The sequence below is a fragment of the Nyctibius grandis genome, chromosome Z (genome assembly GCF_013368605.1).
Source record: "Nyctibius grandis isolate bNycGra1 chromosome Z, bNycGra1.pri, whole genome shotgun sequence".
NCBI lineage: Eukaryota > Metazoa > Chordata > Aves > Nyctibiiformes > Nyctibiidae > Nyctibius > Nyctibius grandis.
This window is the reverse complement of record NC_090695.1, coordinates 88,479,235-88,495,784: the sequence shown is the minus strand read 5'-3', so window position 1 is coordinate 88,495,784 and position 16,550 is coordinate 88,479,235. Positions and strand designations below refer to the sequence as shown.

At 37.4% G+C, this 16,550-nt stretch overlaps 1 protein-coding gene across 1 annotated transcript in view; it reads left to right on the top strand.

Moving 5' to 3' along the window:
* The window catches only part of LOC137676268 (uncharacterized), a 93,837-nt gene that overhangs the window by 19,355 nt on the left and 57,932 nt on the right, over positions 1-16,550 (top strand). Inside the window, exons 12-23 of the mRNA XM_068422966.1 lie at positions 1,495-1,639; positions 4,638-4,796; positions 5,535-5,653; positions 6,748-7,029; positions 8,056-8,211; positions 8,653-8,837; positions 9,639-9,821; positions 11,262-11,353; positions 11,533-11,702; positions 12,937-13,096; positions 14,212-14,291; positions 15,508-15,688. Of these exons, the coding sequence (XP_068279067.1) occupies positions 1,495-1,639; positions 4,638-4,796; positions 5,535-5,653; positions 6,748-7,029; positions 8,056-8,211; positions 8,653-8,837; positions 9,639-9,821; positions 11,262-11,353; positions 11,533-11,702; positions 12,937-13,096; positions 14,212-14,291; positions 15,508-15,688 (1,912 nt within the window). The remainder of the gene's footprint in view (positions 1-1,494; positions 1,640-4,637; positions 4,797-5,534; positions 5,654-6,747; positions 7,030-8,055; positions 8,212-8,652; positions 8,838-9,638; positions 9,822-11,261; positions 11,354-11,532; positions 11,703-12,936; positions 13,097-14,211; positions 14,292-15,507; positions 15,689-16,550) is intronic.

The window sequence follows — 16,550 nt, the reverse complement described above, 5'->3', positions numbered from 1 at the left end:
TGACTTCTTAAGAAGTTACTTCACTTGAATGGCTTATGTCTGTGTGGCTTATGTCTGAAAACGCACGGTACTTGATTTTTCCTATAGTGTTGCTCCTTAGACCTGTTGAAAGTATGAAGTCTATATGTTGTCATACACCCCATCATTGTCTAGCAAATGAACTGCTAAACTGACACCCTGTGGGTAGACTGGGGGTCTTAAATGCTCATAGAAATGTTACTAGTATCAGTCACCAGTGTCTTAATTCCTGGCATTTCACCAAACAACTCGTATTTGTTGATACCAGGGAAGTATTGAACAGAATTTGTTTCAGTACTACCCTTTGATTGAGACCAGGAGTAATGATCTTCATAGCCTATTAACAAAAATGTAGCCATTGTTGTCTGTGTATTAGCTGTGGCACATGTGTGAATATAATAGAACAACTCTCCCCTGTGGTGGAATAAAACCATCATTCACAGCAGTGCTAGCAAGTGAGGCTCTGTGTTGCAGACAGTCCTGTATAAATTACTTGGTATAGGATTCAAGTCATAATGACAGTTTGTTCTGGAAATTTGTGGATAAGGTAGTATAGAGAATATGTACATACATTTGTATGCATGTTGCATGAAGTGACTTTGTCAGGTATAGAATCATAGAATGGTTTTGGTTGGAAGGGACCTTAAAGATCATCTAGTTCCAACCCCCCTGACACAGGCAGGAACACCTTTCCACTAGACCAGGTTGCTGAAAGCCCCATCCAACCTGGCCTTAAACACTGCCAGGGAGGGGGCATCCACAACTTCTCTGGGCAACCTCTTCCAGTGTCTCACAACCCTCACAGCAAAGAATTTCTTCCTAATATCTAATGCCCTTGTAAAAAGTCCCTCTCCAGCTTTCCTGTAGGCCACCTTCAGGTACTGGAAGGCTGCTATAAGGTCTCCCTGGAGCCTTCTCTTCTCCAGGCTGAACAGCCCCAACTCTCTCAGCCTGTCTTCACAGGAGAGGTGCTCCAGCCCTCTGATCATCTTCGTGGCCCTCCTCTGGACTCGTTCCAACAGCTCCATGTCCTTCTTAAGGTGGGGGCCCCAGAGCTGAACACAGTACTCCAGGTGGGGTCTCATGAGAGTGGAGTAGAGGGGCAGAATCCCCTCCCTCGACCTGCTGGCCACGCTGCTTTTGATGCAGCCCAGGATATGGTCGGCCTTCTGGGCTGCAAGCGCACATTGCTGGCTCGTGTTGAGCTTCTCATCAACCATCACCCCCAAGTCCTTCTCCTCAGTGCTGCTCTCAATCCATTCTCCACCCAGCCTATATTTGTGCTTGGGATTGCCCCAACCCACGTGCAGGACCTTGCACTTGCCCTTGTTGAACTTGTACAAAGCAGTGGCTATCTCTTTCAGAAAGAAAAACCCACCTGTACCTGAAAGTGCATACATGAGGTGTTTTAGGGGAGTAAATATCATAATTGTCTTTTACTTTTTTGGTTATCTTTTGGTTATCTTTTTCTCTTAGAATGCTATATTAATTCAGCTGTATCAAGCAACCAGCGAAGATGTGGAAATAAGGATTGCTGCTTATTATATAGCAATGAAATGTCCACATGAAGAGTTATTTAAACAAGTACAAAAGACTTTGCTGAAAGAAACATCCAGTCAAGGTTAGCCAAGCAACTACTGAAGTCTTACACATTCCTGATACTTCAATGTAACATTTACTTTACAGGTGTAACAGTACCAACCTATATAAATTTTTATGTAATCTTAATACTTTGTAGGTTGTTTTTAAAAGACACTTTGTATGATGGCCACATTTTGTATTGGAATTGTGATACTGTTATTTTAACAGTAGTCAGTAAGTAGTGATTCTTCATAGAATTAGTTCCCTCTGCTGGCAACATTTCGTTAGCTGAATGCTCTTGAGAAAGAGATACGTGGAACATCTTTGATCTTTAGTACATTAGAAATACATACGCATAACTGCAAATTACAGTTTATTAAGTTGAGAAAGAAGTAAGTGGCAGAAAAAAACCATTGCAAGCTGCAGGTATAAAGTAAACTTTTTCTTAATTACCTTTTTAATGCTTTTAAGTTCCACTTTTACTATTCATTTACTTGATGTAATACAAACATTTATTATAAGGACTCGCTGACATGGTCTTTCTTTGGTACTGTTCTCTTTTGCAGTTATTTTACATCAGTTTTGGTATGGTTTTAATATTAATCACAGTATTTTAAATATAGCATTAGACAGAAACTAAGCAGATCTGAAGACTGCAAAGAAAGGCCTGTTGATTTTCATTTAGATGATTTAAGATACCTAGGAACTTTAAGGCTTCCTGCAGTTAGCATCGAGGCTTAGTGGGAGGTGCCAGAAGTGATTCTTCAGGTCAACTGAAAAGTCCAACTAAGGATCACAGTTCGAGAACTGTGGATCTGATGGCAAATAAATGTCATCAGGAAACTGTTTATAACACAGGGAAAAAGCAAAATGTGGGAACTGGGACAATGTTGTGAAAAGGACTTTGTGAGGGGTGTTAATCATATATTCAAATGTGTAATAGCTGGCCAACAGTGTAGCAGTCATTTGGGGAAAAGGTTAGCGTAAGTATAACATCTTAGTTATCGATAGTTTGTTCTGATTCATGCTTCCTGCTTATGTGGTTCCATGATCAATTATTGTCTGATCTGAGCCAGATTACTGACGTGAGAGACTGAATTGAGAACTGATGCTGAGTAGAAAATCTTCTATTCTATGTTTAAAAACAGTCATTTTAAGTAAGTAGCTTATCTGAAGGAGAAGCTGTTCAGGCTTGTATGAAATGAAACTGTAGGTTCTATAAAAGTACAGAATCCTATCAGCTCTTTATTACCAAACTGTGCAGATGTTTAAGCTGACCCCATTATTTTGGGTGAAGGAGGGATTTTTTCTAAATGGTTTCACCACATTCAGCAAAGAATACCTCTAGACTAATCCTTTGCTTTTAAATCTGTCAAGAAGGAGCAAACATGAAAGGGGTATCTATAAGGTTGTTTGCAGGCAGATGAAAGCAGGCTCTGTCTGCACTCTGATGTGTCTGGATCCTAGCCAGCTCTGAAGTTGAAGCTGTGTATCCATTTTATCAGGATGTTATGTCCAGACCAGTATATCCTGCAGCAATTATGAGTTCAGGCTCAGCATTGTGTTCACCTGATGATCTGGCTTGTGGTTTGGAGGGGACTCTGTTTAATGTTCAGACAGACAGGAGTTGCATCAGCCTGCAAAATACTGTCGAGGTGTACCCTCAGTGATTCTCCTCCCTGTGGCTCCACGCAGAAAAAATAAATAGTCTGATTTATGAAGCAGCTCTACAAGTCCATCCAAAATGTTTTATGTTTTAAACAATTTAATGCAGTACTCATGAATTTTGTTAATTTCCTTCCTTTGTCTTTGGTTGATGTAACACCTAAATATTTCATATATTAGACTTTTGAGTAACAAGGGCTTTTGAAGGCGTAGAGAACATACTAGTTTTTAGTTGCTGCATTCAGAAAAAGCAACGTGAAAAAAAGAAGTTATATTGTGAAAAATTCAGTTACATCAGTATTCAGTGTGTGTGCATTGAGTTAACACTGGAGCCTATTATCTTTTCCCTTCAGGAGGAAAAAAAGCCTCCATTTAAGAACCAGACTCCAAAACACATGGAATATGTTTGCCCCCCACAGCGCAGCGCATACATGGCCAAACCATGAATCAGCACAGTGTCATGCAGAAATATTAATTCTGAATGACAACTGTTTAACTGTATGTGCTTTTTTTTTTTTTTTTGTACTTTTGGAAATGTTGTACATTGCGCAGTGTAGAAAGAGTCTTTATGTTGGAATGCTTTGTTTGCTATATGTGAAGAAACTTTATTGCTGATTTTCTCTTACAAGTCCACCTGTAATTGCATTATAAGCCTCAGGAGAGTCGGTGATCACTTGCCAACGTTCATGTAGGGTATCTGATTAATAGATCTCCGTATATTTAAAGTTGCTTAATGCTTACCTTTAAAAGGCTGTTTATTCCTGCTTATAGTTTTTTAACTGTTATTTTAAGATTTTCACGTGCTTGCTGTCTATCCCAGACTTAATTTTTTTTTTTAATGTTTCAGTGATTTTCAAGACCAAAATGAGTGATGCTGCCAAAGTTAAAGTTTAAAACTGTCTTTTAAATAATTCTGTTGCATCTGTTCTTTGAAGAAGGAACAGAAGCAGTCCAATATTATTTGAGCTGCACAGCCTGCCTCTAACGTCAGTATTAGAATTGTACGCTGTTTTTTGCAGCATTACTTTGAATTTAGTATAGAAGATCCTTTGCAAACAGTAAATAAGTAGGTTAACCTTACCTCCTTGCCTGCTTAGGTTAGCTGAGAAGCATAAATGAAACTAAGGAGTGAATGGCCCCTGACATGCCATATTGGAAAGAGTAAGACATTATTTAAATAAGTTGATGGTGGTAAAGATAGGTGCATCAGACTGATTTGAATGATACTGAAAATGAATGAATTCTGTTGTGGTCAGAGGGATGGTTTAGGATTAGTTCTGGTATAAATAAACAAAAAAGTTCCCTGGATCAGTTTTAAAACCTGTTTTTAATTTTTCTCTAATTTCCAAATGCTTTTCTTTGTTTAATTTAAGTGGGCTCCTTTGTTTGGAGTCATCTCTCTCAGGTCCTGGAGACAGATGATCCATTGAAGGAGCACCTTCGAGATTCTATTCCTGATGAAATCCTTAGCAGAGATTTTGATCGGGAGACATGGAAATACTCCTCATATTCTGATGTCACCTTCCACTCAGGTACGTGGAGTTTTAGAATGTAATGCTTTGTAGCAAGTGGATTATTAAAATTCCACATGGCTTTTCTGGTCCTTTACATGTTGCTCCAGAGAATTTTAATTGTTATGACTCAATAGTACCCAGATATATAATCAGATATAATCAGAGCTTGATTCTGCTCTGACCTTAATTGGAGTATATAAAATGTAACTCCAGCAAGCCAGATACCATGCAACTTTGCATTTTGTGAGAGAGGAGAATAAGAACCAATGAACTTTTTAGATTATTTTTGTGAATGCGAACTTTTGATTCCTTCCTTAGCGAGCTTCCTTTGCAGCAACAGGGGATTGGGATGTATTTTTTTTGTCCAATTCACGTGCTTTCCTTGGTATAAGAAAAGATTCAGACTAATTCCTTCCTGTTTTACGATCTGTTCATCATTTATTTTTAGCAAAAAAGCTAAATAATATTTTTCAGAATAACACTTTGATTTTCTGTCCATCTCTTCCACTGCAATTGTGTACGATATGTATTGTAAATGCTCTTCTTTTAGTCTTACTCAGATAATAGGCTTTCAGTAATGTCCATTAAAGTCTTTGCTATACTAAAAAGTTAAATAATTTCACCTGTTGACTTAATGTTTTATTCACCATCTTCTTAATGAGCAGAGTTGCAGTTTCCCAAAGAATGATGAGACTTGCAAAATATATGAGAATAGCTGATCTTCAAATGACAGATATCTGATATTTTCTATTGCAGCTGGTGCAGGTGCAAATATGGAAGCATCAGTGGTCTTTTCTCCTGCATCTTTTCTACCACGATCAGTCGTGACAAATTTGACTGTTCACCTTATGGGGCAGGCTATAAATCTACTGGAGGCAAGTTTATGGATTTTTTTTTTTTTTTAATTCCCTTACTAAAGGAACACTTGGTGTATTGAAGTAAAAAGTATTTTCTGTTTTCCCATTACAGTTCCTTTAGCAAGGTATGCTTTTCACCGCTACAGCAAAGTTGCCTTAGACTGATGATTCCTTTGTGTAATTGACTTAGTCATAATAAAACCACTTTCACTCTGATAGTACCATACACTAGCCAAGTGAGTTATAATAATTCAGTTCTTATTGTTGATTCAAATGAAAGATAAAAGTCAGTGCTTTCTGAGATGCTGCTCTAGCTCCTGTTTAGGATAGTAAGATTCCTTCCGCTGACTTAGTGGAAAATGGATTGGCTTGGGTATACTGTTCCTTTAATATAAGAGGTAGAGTTGTATATACCTAACTGAAGTCACTGTTTATGTCCCATTGAGCATCCAATGCTTGGGATACTTAAATGGCCTTCCTGCAACCTCATCATCTTTAGTTGTGTCTTTACTGTGCCTCCAAGAGAAAGCAATGTTTGGCATATGAACTCTTTGTTGCAGGTAAAAATGTGTATGTGAAAGAAAGAATTTAATGTAGCCTTCAGATCTCAAGTTTAAGCTTGCAATGGAACAAAATATTTTTTTCAGTGTCATATACCCTGGATTTATATGTGTTAGTAATACTATTTTAGTCAACTTCCAAACAGAATCTTATTTCAGGAGCACTAAAAGGGTGCGTTTTTGTTTTCCAACCAAAATACTGTTTGTAACATGCTAAAATAGCAGTAGCTCAAACTGTCCCATCATGGTGTAAACGAACCAGTACCTGAATAAAAAAGGATTTTTATTTTGTACTAAGCTTCATGTAATCAACAAACTAAAGAGTTTTTACTGGAAGTATTTAATACTGAAGTATGAGGAAGTATTTAATACTGAAGTATGAGGAAGGATACTAAGCTTTGTAGACCACTATGATCTTGTATGGCTAATCTATCTTTGTCCAAAAACCTGAAGGTTGCATCTGGATGTATTTTTCAAACTTCTGCTTCTAGAACTGGACTTGGCTTATGCATCTCATTGTCAGGCTATTAAATGCTGTATGCTTTCCCCTAGGTTGGTGTACGATTAGAGAATGCTGAAGCTCTCGTGCAGAAGACTTTTGGGCAGAAGTCTGCTATGTTCAGTGACCTTTTTTTTGCAAACACTAATGAAAGAAACCACAAGTCAGAAAACCCAGTGGAAACAACAGGAAAAGTCAAGCAGAGGAAGCTGACTTCGAAGCGATACAGCCCTGCTGATCATCTTGTGACCAAGTCTGGCAAGCCAAAGTTGAGAAAAACTAACCAGAATTGTCCTGGTAGAAAGTACAGTAAGATGAGTGAGTTAGTCAAAAAGGTAACTGACTGTAGATATTGGAAAATTTAATTATGTTCCCCAGTTAAATTTAGACCCCCATCTGGCATTGGACAGCTGCTCTGTATTACTGTGACTTCTTTGCATATAGCATATGTGACTTGTTCCACTCACTTGTAGAGAACTTAACAGCTGCATAAAATACAAAGCAACGAAGAGCCAGATCTTCAGTTTTACAGATTGTTTTATTGTGTCAAAACAATGACTTTCAGCCAGGGGAGTATGTTGCCTCTGTTTTGCGCTTCCTCTCATTATTTTGAACTCTGATCCTCTTTATACTGATGTCCTTTTGTCTATCAACTTCTGTGGCACTGTAAACAGCTGCTTGATGTTAAGTTCCTGAGTCACGCTGTTTGCAGTCTGACTTCCCAGTTTGATGTCAGACGTTACAGTGACCCTTTGTGAATTTACCCATGTTTGGAGAGAGCTCTGTTCTAGGTATATAATAGGAAAGCTTTGGGAATTGACTTCAATTGTTGATGTATTATCTGGAAAACTTGGGGGCCATGATTTTTTTAGTTTGTCTTAGACCATCTTTCTTCTTGGGACTCATCTTTTTGGAGTTTCTTCTTACAGTGTAAGCTTATGTTGATGTTATGTTCCTGTTGTATTTATTCATAAGGAGGGAAAATGTAAATTTTTACTTCTTAGCAGTTTATTTAGCAATCATGGCACCCATAAGGTTGTATTAATTGAGATTGTACTTCTCAAAGCTTCATCTGTTTGTGCGTATGTATTTCAGTGCTTCTCCTTTTACGCAGTCGTCTTAGGCCTGGATGTTACCTGTGTTCATAGTGAAAGTCACCTTGTGTGGTGTGGAGCTGAAGTTTAGCTGTAAAGAACAGTTACTAATCCAGGGTCATAAGTGGTCTTGAAATATTTGTGAAAGGAAGCCTAATGTCTGTTTAGTAATAACAGCCTGCACTGAGGAATTGTTTATTATAAGTTTGAAAGGAAATTAATATAGACATTGTTCTCTTCCTGATTTATTTCTTTATCACATGTCAGTTCACTGAGAGAACAGTGAAAAAGGAGGCGCTGAAATGTGAGCTAAGCATGAAAATCTTTGGAAATGAACTTAGCTTCTTGGATTGTGAAGATTTAAGAAAACAAATGAAACATTATTCTTTAAATCTGGCTGAGCTGGCTGTCAAACTTCTGAAGGTAAAAGGAACCTTTTTTTCTATTTGAAAGTAAATGCCTTGAGAAACTACTTTCTGACAGATATGTAAAAGATTCAAAATATTACTTACTGTTTCTCTAAATTGAACTCTAAAAGACACCAGTACATATATGATTTAAACAGCATTTAGTACATTAGGCAAGGACTTGTTCTGTAGTCTGATGGTTCTTGTCCCTTGCTTTTCTCACTCAAATCCATCCATCCTTAAACAAAAAATAAGGGGTAGGACTAGTGTTTAACGCATGCCTTGACCAGGTGCAGGCTTTGGGCTGCTTTCTACCTTGTTTCCCAAATGAGCTCAGTTAAAAACACTTTCACAGCAGACAGATGCAGTGGATAGTTATATGTGGAAAAATTCTTGAATGCTGGCTGTATTATGCAAAATAAAATTCTGTTTTTTTGTTTGGGTTTTTTCACCATAGGGGCAAGAAGTTCAGTTTAATAAAAGGCTGAGTTTGGCCACTGAAGAATTGCAGTTTCCAGCAATTTCAGGCTTTCCTGTTCAGCTGGCAGTCAATGCCTCAGCAGCAATCAATGTAAAAATCAAAGGGAATGCGGATTTCAAACAACAGTCAAATTTCTTTCTAAATGGATATGTCAAGCCAAGGTAATAACTGCTGCAAATGTGTCGCTTTCACACATTCCTGCTGTCAAATAGCAATTCCTGATGTTAAAGTTTTGCATGAATGCCCGTTGTAATCAGTTAGGAGATTCCTGAAGAACTCGAGCAGTCATCAACCTTTATATTGCTGAATGGTTGCTATGCTATAAGGACAGCAGTGGTTTCCTGTCCTGCCTGTCTGATTTTGAACTCTATTGCTGTACTTTTCTGATTCTGTTTTAAGCTGACCACTCCTCCTATCTCTAAATCAAATTCTTAAATGCTTGCATGCATCTTCTGAATGCTTTACCTGTTACGGGGATGGCATTTTTGATTTTTCTCAGGATCAGACATGCAGTTACAGGTTACAGATCTGCAAACCAGTGGATGATTTAACCCTGTGTTTCCTTACCTGGCTATTGTAGGTTTTTATAGATACTGAATACATGTACTAAACTTCATTAAGTGCTGTATAGACACAGATAAATGTGCACCATGTTACTCAATCCTAATCACTTTCCATTTCCTGATATTTCATGCTGAAGTCTGGGTTCAAATCCCTTACTTAGGAGATACAGTAAAACTATACTGTAATTACTGTTAGAAATGTATTTCTGTGTACATATAATTTTTTCAGTTATTTCCTGAAACAAAATAGTCATCGTTATTTTAGTGTTAGAATATACTGTGTTACAGCATCAAATGCTATGTATTTATTGAAGAGGATGAGTAGCCTATGGTTTGAATTAAATGCTTTAAAAAGAAAGTGCTTTTCATAGAAGAATATGTATCTGAATCTTTCAACAGTGCGTTTGTCCAGATTTCCGTGCAAATGGGAACTGTGGGGACTGTGGGACAAGCTGGCCTAAGATGGTTAGCAGGAATGAGGACATCTACTAGTCTTGATGGGGGAATCCAGGTAAAAAAAGGGCAAGAGCTCAAAGTTTTCTTGAACACTCCAGAAGAATCTATGGAGATAATTAATTTCAGGTAAGATTAAGCAAGGACGTCATCCTAAATAGTAACTGTGATAACTTTCTTGGATCAGAACTTAACTGGCAGGCTCATTAATAGAGCAGAAATATATTTTGTCAGAAAACAAACTGTTTCAGTCTGACTCATAGTCCAAATCTGTCATTCAGAAGAAAAGGAAGGGGAAATTATTGTGTGCATTTTACATGTTTTACCATAGAAACATACATTCTTCCACTGAAGTGAAATGCTCAAATCAAAGCCTTATGATAAAAGATGTAGAAGAAGAATTTTTCATACTCCCCTGCTTTTTCCTACTGAATGTCAGTGCTGTTTCTGGAACTCTAGTGTCCAACGAATCTAATTCAGGGTATTAAAGTGGTGGAGGAAAAGCTTAGCGTTACTTCTACAGATGGTATTTAGCAAAACTGGGTACAGAATGGTATTTAGCAAAACACTGGATTAATTTGGAATGTAGTACTAACAAGGTGTGCTCATACCCTTCCCGTGAGTTTTTACTTAGGTTCTTTAATGTTAGGTAAAGGTTACATTGTATAATACCACCTCAACAACTGTCAGAAGTTAAGCAAATGAATAGTGTTAATGCAGGCTAGGCTTTTTAGCTCTTTTTTTTCCTGCTGGCTTTCTGTTTTCTTTGGACTGTTAGATTTGATGGAAGTCCAAGTAGAAGGCACTGAGGTCATCCGTGTGATGACATATTGTAAATGACTTGTCAACTACGTGCCTCTTAGACATGACAACAGATGAATGAAGTATTTACAGTATGTGAATTGTCATTCCTTTGTGTTTCTCTTGATTGGGGATGTTGCAGTACTATAGGATATGCAGTTCAGAAAAGAGCTAAAAGGCTCTGAACTTCACATCTAAACCACCCATTCCCTTAGGAGTCTGGGGAACTTATTGATGTAATTCTATTTCTGTCAGGTAGGATGGATGACAGACGAGAGTGAAGGTTAAAATAATTACAAACCTGTATTGTGCATTATTTGAACAAAAAACTGACTGTAGAGTCTGTTAGATACTGCATTGATTCTCTTGCTCCCATCAAGTGCAGATACCATGATTCTTGTGCAAGCAGTTTAGTGAAGTTCTGGAAGAACTTCAAGACTGGAACAAGACTGATGTCCATACATAGCCTAAGGGGAAAAAAAAATGTTTAGAAGCCAGGAAGTGAGTGGAGTTGCAATAAGCTGACCATGCTAAATTGCTGACTGTGAAGAACTGCAGAAGAATCTCAAGATAGTGACAGATTAAAAGTGGAAACCGTGGATAAAAATCAGTGCTAATTAGTAGAAATGTAGAGTGACCTTAGCAGAACTTAATCTTTCTTGTTTTTCCCGCCTGGGAGAAGGTGGCGAATAACAGAATTTTGTTTAAATATTGCTGTAACTTTAGCATAATTGTTTTTAAGTGACTGTTTGAAATTCTTGGTTGTAGCTCTAAACTCTACTTCACAATGATAGATGAGACAGAAGATATAGATGTCTTCCAAGACCACACAGAAACCAGATCTTGCACTAGAGGGGAAGGTGAGTCTAGCTATCATGTTAGACAGCTTGATCATTCTGAAATACCCACAACAGATCATTTTATTCAGTAGAATTTCTTTTTTTACATATTAGTTCTAAAAGGTCTTCAGTACAAGTTTCATTTGCATATTTCTTTGTTTGTTGTTCTAACTGAATGTTCAACTGTTGTCTTCCACCAGTGTCTGAGATTATTGGCTGGCAGCTGTGTTCTGAAATGTCATATCCTGACCCAGCCAGTGGTTTGTTTTTCCCCCTTACTGGACCTTTGAGGGTGGCTGTCACATTAACTAAGCAAGACAGAGGCCTGCAGCAGTACGTTGTGGAAGCTGCATATAACTATATTCCTCAGGTACCGTTATGGCAAGGTTTACTTTGGCTTTAGTTTTAGTTTATTATGCTGATGAAAGAATGCTGTATTTCCGTACTGTATATTCAACTTAACTGGCTTTCAAGGTCTACATTATTATTATTTCCATTCCCATTATAGTGGGAAAATATGTTGAAAACACATTACTGATGCCGTTAGTAGGCACATACTATTTCCATATACAAAACTGCACATGAATATTAAGTCATTTGGTTAGATGACAGAGCTGGAAGTAGAGACCAGGATTTTTGACTTGGTGCCCAGTACTAAACAACCTGGCCTCACTTTGACTGGTTTCTCTTTGTGACAAAAAAACCCTCAGAACCCAAATCATTAGTTTACATTGAACGCTTTGTTTAAAAGCAGACATTAGGCTCCAGTGAATCCACTCCAGAAGGCTGTCAGTTGTTTTGATATGTTTGTTTGGGCAAGCCCAGGGAAGGAATGGTTTTCAGGTTCTGCAAGGGACAGTAAGAATTTATGGCTTTTTCTAAAATGATAATATAGGCGTTTAACACGGGCAGTGGCTGGAGTCTTATCTTCTATCACAGCCCAAGTATGTTGCTGGGCTTGAGCTAATTCTTTTTACCGGGAGACAATTTGGGCTTTGGCTGTATTCAAATACTGCTCAGTATCTCTAAGACAGTGAGATAAGAGCAGTAAGCAGATAACTTCCCCTTCGTGCTTGTGTTTTTCTGACTGTCTCCCATAAAAGCAGGAAAGGAACAGGCATTTTCCTCTGCCACAGAATCTGATGTCTGTAGGCAGCGCAAGGCCGAAACTGTCAACTAAGGCACCCACTGCAGGGTCATGGTGCTGTGTACCATATCCCGTTACTAACACCAGAGTGTAAGGGCTTAAGGCAGCCCTGCCAAATTGTAGTCACTTAGAGCTGAGCTGTAGAGCTCAAAGTTATAACTGGAAGTGTGGTCTGATTTTCCTTAAATTTTGGGAAGGTTCAGCATAATTTCAAGAGAAGGTCAGTGTGCTGTGAAATTCAAGGTGCTCGGATGGTGTTTCACAAGGCAAGCACTGGACAGGGAATGGAAAATACAGCCTGGGAAAAATAGAAATTTACTGAAAATCTTGAAAACCAGCTGGGTGAAAAATTATTGTAGTGGTGAAGGTGGCTATGATCATGTGATGTAACTCTGTGATGGATTGTTTTGTAAATGCTGTGCCAATTGCAAATGTGGTTATCCTTGCTTTCTTTCAGGAGAATTCATGGGTCCCAAATGAAGCTGTCCTTCACTTCTTCATTGGGACTCCGAAGTCAGACTTGAAAAGGGATGTTGGTGTTGACCTAAGTTTTAGTGTCCCACAGAAGAAATTCAGAATCCAATTTATACAACCTAAGAAAAAAATCGAGATTGATGGTAGGTTTTTTCGACTAAGAATCAGATCATCAGATAATGTCAGTTAGGAGGACTTCATTAGAAATAACAGAGAAATATCAATATATTTCAGTCAATAATCTAATGCTAAAATTCCATCATTCTGTGATAGCTATTCAGTTTACTGCTTTACGTAACACCCATTCCCAGTGGTTTTTGCATCTTGGTTAAGACTACTTTGCACAGTCAGAGGTTCAGTACCTGGTTCACAAACTCTTGTGAAAGAGGAAGGCTGTTACCAGTATATATGAAGTTAAGGCTAAGGAACACAGTGGATTGCTCTGCCATCTTTTACATATGCTGAACTGGCCTTACTATTTCTGAATTTTAGTTTGCTGTATTCTGTTAGTTACAATACGAAATTACTTGTTGCCAAATCAATTAAGTACTGACTAGGATGTTGCTGTGCATTATAATAAAAAGTAACATTTCAATCACAGTGTAACATAGAAAACAAAATCAACAAACACATTGATGAAATATAAACTGATAAATACATGGTAATAACATAGGCAACATATTTCAGCTTCTTTGACGTGCTGGTCACGTGATGTTTTGTTTTGTTTTGATGTATTCTACCATATCACATATTTAGAATTTGTCCCTCTAGGTGTTTGGGGTTTTTTGTTTTGTTTTTTGTTTTTTGGGTTTTTTTGTGTGTGTGTATTTTTTTTTGTTTTTGTTTTTTAATCCTGGTTATTTTCAAATGGATTGTATGGAAGATTTACCTGCACTGTGCAAAGCTTTGGGTGCAGTGTTCTGAGCTCATGAAATGTCTCCAGAGCACAACACAGCTTACAAGTTTTAGCACAGGCCTAAAAGAAGCATGTAAATCACTTCCAGAACTAAGCTGGTTTGTTGGAGACAATTAGTATTCTCAGGATGTCCTTTCAAAATGAGATGTGTATTCTGAGACACTTCAATGCCTTTGCAAACTCTGCTCCTAACTGGTTTGCTTTGCTCTGATATTTATTATGTTTTTACTCTGTAAATATATTGTTCACAATAATGGCAACTATCATTTGGGGCACAGTTTTATGAAGCATCACTGAACAGGATATGTCCAGAAAAAGTAAACAGTTTTGTTTTTCTCCAAGGGAGAATTGAGTTTTCTAAAAATTCACAAACTGGATGCCTGGAGCTGATAGTAGATGACCGAGATGTATATTACATTAAGGTATGTTTTCAGGTCATAAGCTCTGATACTAGGATGAATACTTAAATAAAAGCACAGAAAAGAAAGGCAATGAAAAACACACGTATTGAAAAATAGTTTTGTGAGCAATCCATCAGAGAAATTACCAGTTCTCTTTATTACATATTTTTGAGATAAACTCAGTGCTAAATTGCTGTGTTTTAAAAGCTTTTGAGGCATGGCTTCTGCAAGTAATCTAAAGCAATTTTTTCACATTTAGATGTACTCAAAACTTTTGAGTTGCTTCCAGTGTTAAGTCAGTAGAGAAGATCACATTGACTCCTGTGGACTTTGACTCATTATGTGCATAAGTAGTCACACAGTTTTTCAGACCTGTATTCTGACCATGCGTAAAGACTCTTGAGTAAGCCCAGGCTAATTTCTTCACTTCTGTGGACTCTATAGATGTAAGAATCTCTAAGATTGTTCTTCGTATCGCAGAAATTGTTTGTTTGTTTTTTTTTTTTAAGCACTGGGGAATAAGCAAGAGAATGCTGGTGTTTGAAATGAAAAAGGAAACAAATGCAGCTGGGTGTTTATCACTGAAACTCTACTGACATTTTTGTTTGACTTGAACAATTTTTTTCATTATGCAATTGATACTCGTAGCAGGATGCCATCTTATGTGAGCCTCCAAAGCCAGTTGGTTTCAAACACTCTGCCTTTTCCTACAGTAAGCATGTGATTTAACAGATTTTTTTTTTTTTTTTTTTTTAGAGTAAAATTTCAACAAAGACTTTTTGGATGTTTCTCACAAACCCAAACACTAATTAGCATTGCAGATTGTTGCATTTATGTCTAGTCCAACCTAAGTCTAGTTACCTACTGTGAGATTACCAGTATTTTCAGTAACACTATATTATTTTTTGGCCCAGTATTGTAACATTCGTAGTGATTTCAGTCGCTACTGAAGCCAGTGGGAGGTGAAGGAAATAGCATCTCACACCACTGTGATTTTTGTATAACTGGAAAAACAAATCCATCCTTCCTCCCCATTATATACAGAGAGCAAGTTTTGTGGTTTGGTGGGTCTGAAGGGGGTTGTTGGGTGTATAGAAAAAAATATCTTTTCTTCGTCCTCTCATCTCATTTCTGAAATGCCCGAGTCTATGCTATTGCTTTCTCAAAACTTAATCAGTTTGAACTGTTGAGTGGCTTGGGTTTTGTTTCTGTTTTTTCATTTGTTTATTTATTCTAGGGAATGACAGATTTGCAGATGCTGAGTGGAAAGCAGAGATACATGACCCAACTGGAGGTAAAGCTGATAAAGCAAAGCAGGCCTATCATTCTGTCAGGAAACATCACTAAACAACTGGGCAAGAAGATAGCTTTTTCAGTATCCCTGAATAATTTATTGAAGGATGCTGCATTTCTTTCAGGTTAGAGGACAATTAGTATTTACCATATGAATGTAAATTCTGGAGCCCTTATATATTAGGGTTGCTTGGTTTTGGACATGTATTTCTCAAGTTCCTTCCAAATGAGTAAGACTGCTTTTTAAATTTATTGTCCTTGATAAATCAGTATTAATATGTATTTCAGAATAATAGGAATAATAAATTGGTTTTTGAGTCTGTTTTTGGTTACTGTTGAAGAGGGTGGAGGAATCACTTTACAAAAGAATGCCAAAACAGTAACAGCACTTAGAATATTTTGTTTTTCACTTTTGTTAGTACAAAACAGTGCAGAGACACATATATGTAGTCAAATATCTCTTAGGACCTGTTGTTCTAAAAATCTTGAAATCTTTTTCTTCTCTCATAAATACACTAAGGGAAAAATATAAGAGAACGTATCCGAAAGGGGGCTTTACTATTTGTATAACATCAATTCGATAAAAGGTAAATTAATACAGTGGCGTAAACCAGTAATTTAAGTCTAAGGCTCTCATTTTTTCCTTAGTATTTCTTACTGTAGTCTCCATGTGGCAAAGACATTGAAATGTCACAGGATTATGCAATATTTTCAAATAAAATTAACTTCTAAGGAATGCAGAATGCCAGTTTGGGTTTTGGGAGATCATCTTTTGGTGAAATCTTCATCCTTACCTTTCACATGGATTGCCAGTGACTGCATCTAAAAATGGTTCTGGTCTGATTTCAAACTCTGATCCCCTGAGAACTGGCCTGTACCAGTTCTTCTGCTGCAAAGCCACAACCTTGCTCTGACAATGTAGAAGTAAATATCCATATGTTCACATGTTAGGTCTTAGTTAATTAAAAGATCAGTCTGTTAGAATTT